The sequence below is a fragment of the Octopus bimaculoides genome, chromosome 30 (assembly GCF_001194135.2).
Source record: "Octopus bimaculoides isolate UCB-OBI-ISO-001 chromosome 30, ASM119413v2, whole genome shotgun sequence".
NCBI lineage: Eukaryota > Metazoa > Mollusca > Cephalopoda > Octopoda > Octopodidae > Octopus > Octopus bimaculoides.
In genome coordinates, this window is record NC_069010.1 from 8,866,686 (window position 1) to 8,868,556 (window position 1,871).

Here is a 1,871-nt window from a genome sequence, read left to right on the forward strand (position 1 = left end):
ATATATATATATATATATACGTATGTGAACTCACAATAACAGACAACCATATTCGTCATTAACGTTCGGAATTTGAGGGGAAAAAAACAATTATAAAACGCCAAAAATTTCAGAAACAAAATTCCTAATCATCATTAGTATACATACTCAAACTAAAAACTAATAATTAAATCAACTGATTAACAAACATTTTAACAATTAATTGCCAATTAACATTAAATTAATAATAAGAAGAAGAAGAAAAGAAAAACGAGCACCGCCGCCCACACCAGCAATTATAACAACAACGACATTCCGAATAACTAATGATGATTAGCATAAAGTGATCGGCTGAGGTGATTAACGAAGATTCACAGAAAGGAGTCAGGCTGCTATATAAGGGGACAGAGAAGTCAGGAAGCCCCAGAAGAGAAGAAATAGGGAGGCGAAGTGGAAATTTGATAGATTACCTTCAGCCATCTTGCTATAGAGTTAGTCTCACTTTCTCGTGATTTCATTTGGAGCCGCAGCTTCGTAGTTTAGTATTTTAGATTAGTTTATTTCCAATAAGTTTTTATATGATCCCTGGGGGTCCCATCTAAGACTTTTGGAGGTCCACGCAAGCAAAATAGTAAATTGGGGGGTCTGCAAAAGTTCATTAAGGTTTCATGAAGCAATTTTGCCTTATTTATTGCAATAAACAGCTAGATTTCTTTCTCTAAATGTTTTACAAATGAAGGTTTGAAAAGCAAAATAGGGAATTTCGAAATAAGCTTCTATAAAATGAATTTTGTATCATTCTTTATTTCTCCACAATGGATGCACAATGGCCCAGTGGTTAGAGTAGCGGACTCGCGGTCATAGGATCGCGGTTTCGATTCCCAGACCGGGCATTGTGAGTGTTTATTAAGCGAAAACACCTATACATAATATATATATATACACACATGTATATATATGTATACACACGCACACACACTTTCACATACATAGATGTGAACACTATTTTCATCAACCAAATCGAAAAGAACGTAACCGAACCGGAAGTCCGTCCACATACACATATAATCGCATTTCATATCTTCCATGTTTTCACTTTACTAAAAAGCTCCACTTCCTGTGTCAATTACCTTCAACTTCTCAAGCTATACTGTTTTTTTTCTCTCGTTCCAAATTCTTGGTTTCTTTCCCGCCGTTTTGCAAAACCCACAGAAATGGTTGGGACGAGAGCATCAAAGCGTCGATGTCCATCAAAGAATAACACAGAAGTCCAAAGCGATCTTAATGAGGTTAGTTCGGTTGACATTGGATCCATGTAATGTTGACAGTTAATTCATTGATAGAAGCGGGAATGTTTGAAAATATGAATGATAGCTTTGTTCCATGCTTTGAGCTATGTTTGAGCCTTTCTTATGATTCTATTCCCTCTTCATAACAGTGAATCGAATTCGTCTGTTTAAAGATTGCAGTTAAGATACTTGTTTCTTTTAATGAAAGTGAAAGTTCGTGTTAGGTAACCGGAAGGCATCATTGGTTAATTTTAAGTTTAACACTCGGCCACCTAAACTGAAAAGCACTTTGGGATTAGACACTGAGGGAAAACGGCTGGAACTTTTTTATTATTTAATTTTGGCGGTTTTCGCTTTCGATAACGTGTTCTACATATCACGGTCATGCGCGATTCCCCCTATTGGGGGACGGGGGGGTCAAAAACATTTTTTTAGGGGGAATCGCATGACCGTGATATGTAGAACACATTATCGAAAGCGAAAATCGCCAAAATTTAAAAATTAAAAAAGTTCCAGCCGTTTTCCCTCGGTGTCTAAAAAAGACATTTTTTTAGGGGGAATCGCATGACCGTGATATGTAGAACACATTATCGAAAGCGAAAA

The 1,871-nt window shown here is 36.6% G+C and overlaps 2 protein-coding genes across 2 annotated transcripts in view; one reads left to right on the plus strand and one right to left on the minus strand.

Annotated features, from left to right (window-relative positions):
- LOC106881632 (rabankyrin-5) overlaps positions 1-598 on the minus strand; it is a 24,860-nt gene extending 24,262 nt beyond the window's left edge. The window contains exon 1 of the mRNA XM_052978127.1: positions 450-598. Within this exon, the coding sequence (XP_052834087.1) occupies positions 450-459 (10 nt within the window). The 5' untranslated portion in view covers positions 460-598. The remainder of the gene's footprint in view (positions 1-449) is intronic.
- A 426-nt stretch (positions 599-1,024) lies between these two features.
- Positions 1,025-1,871, plus strand: part of LOC128251271 (uncharacterized) — a 1,705-nt gene continuing 858 nt past the window's right edge. The window contains exon 1 of the mRNA XM_052978049.1: positions 1,025-1,268. Within this exon, the coding sequence (XP_052834009.1) occupies positions 1,194-1,268 (75 nt within the window). The 5' untranslated portion in view covers positions 1,025-1,193. The remainder of the gene's footprint in view (positions 1,269-1,871) is intronic.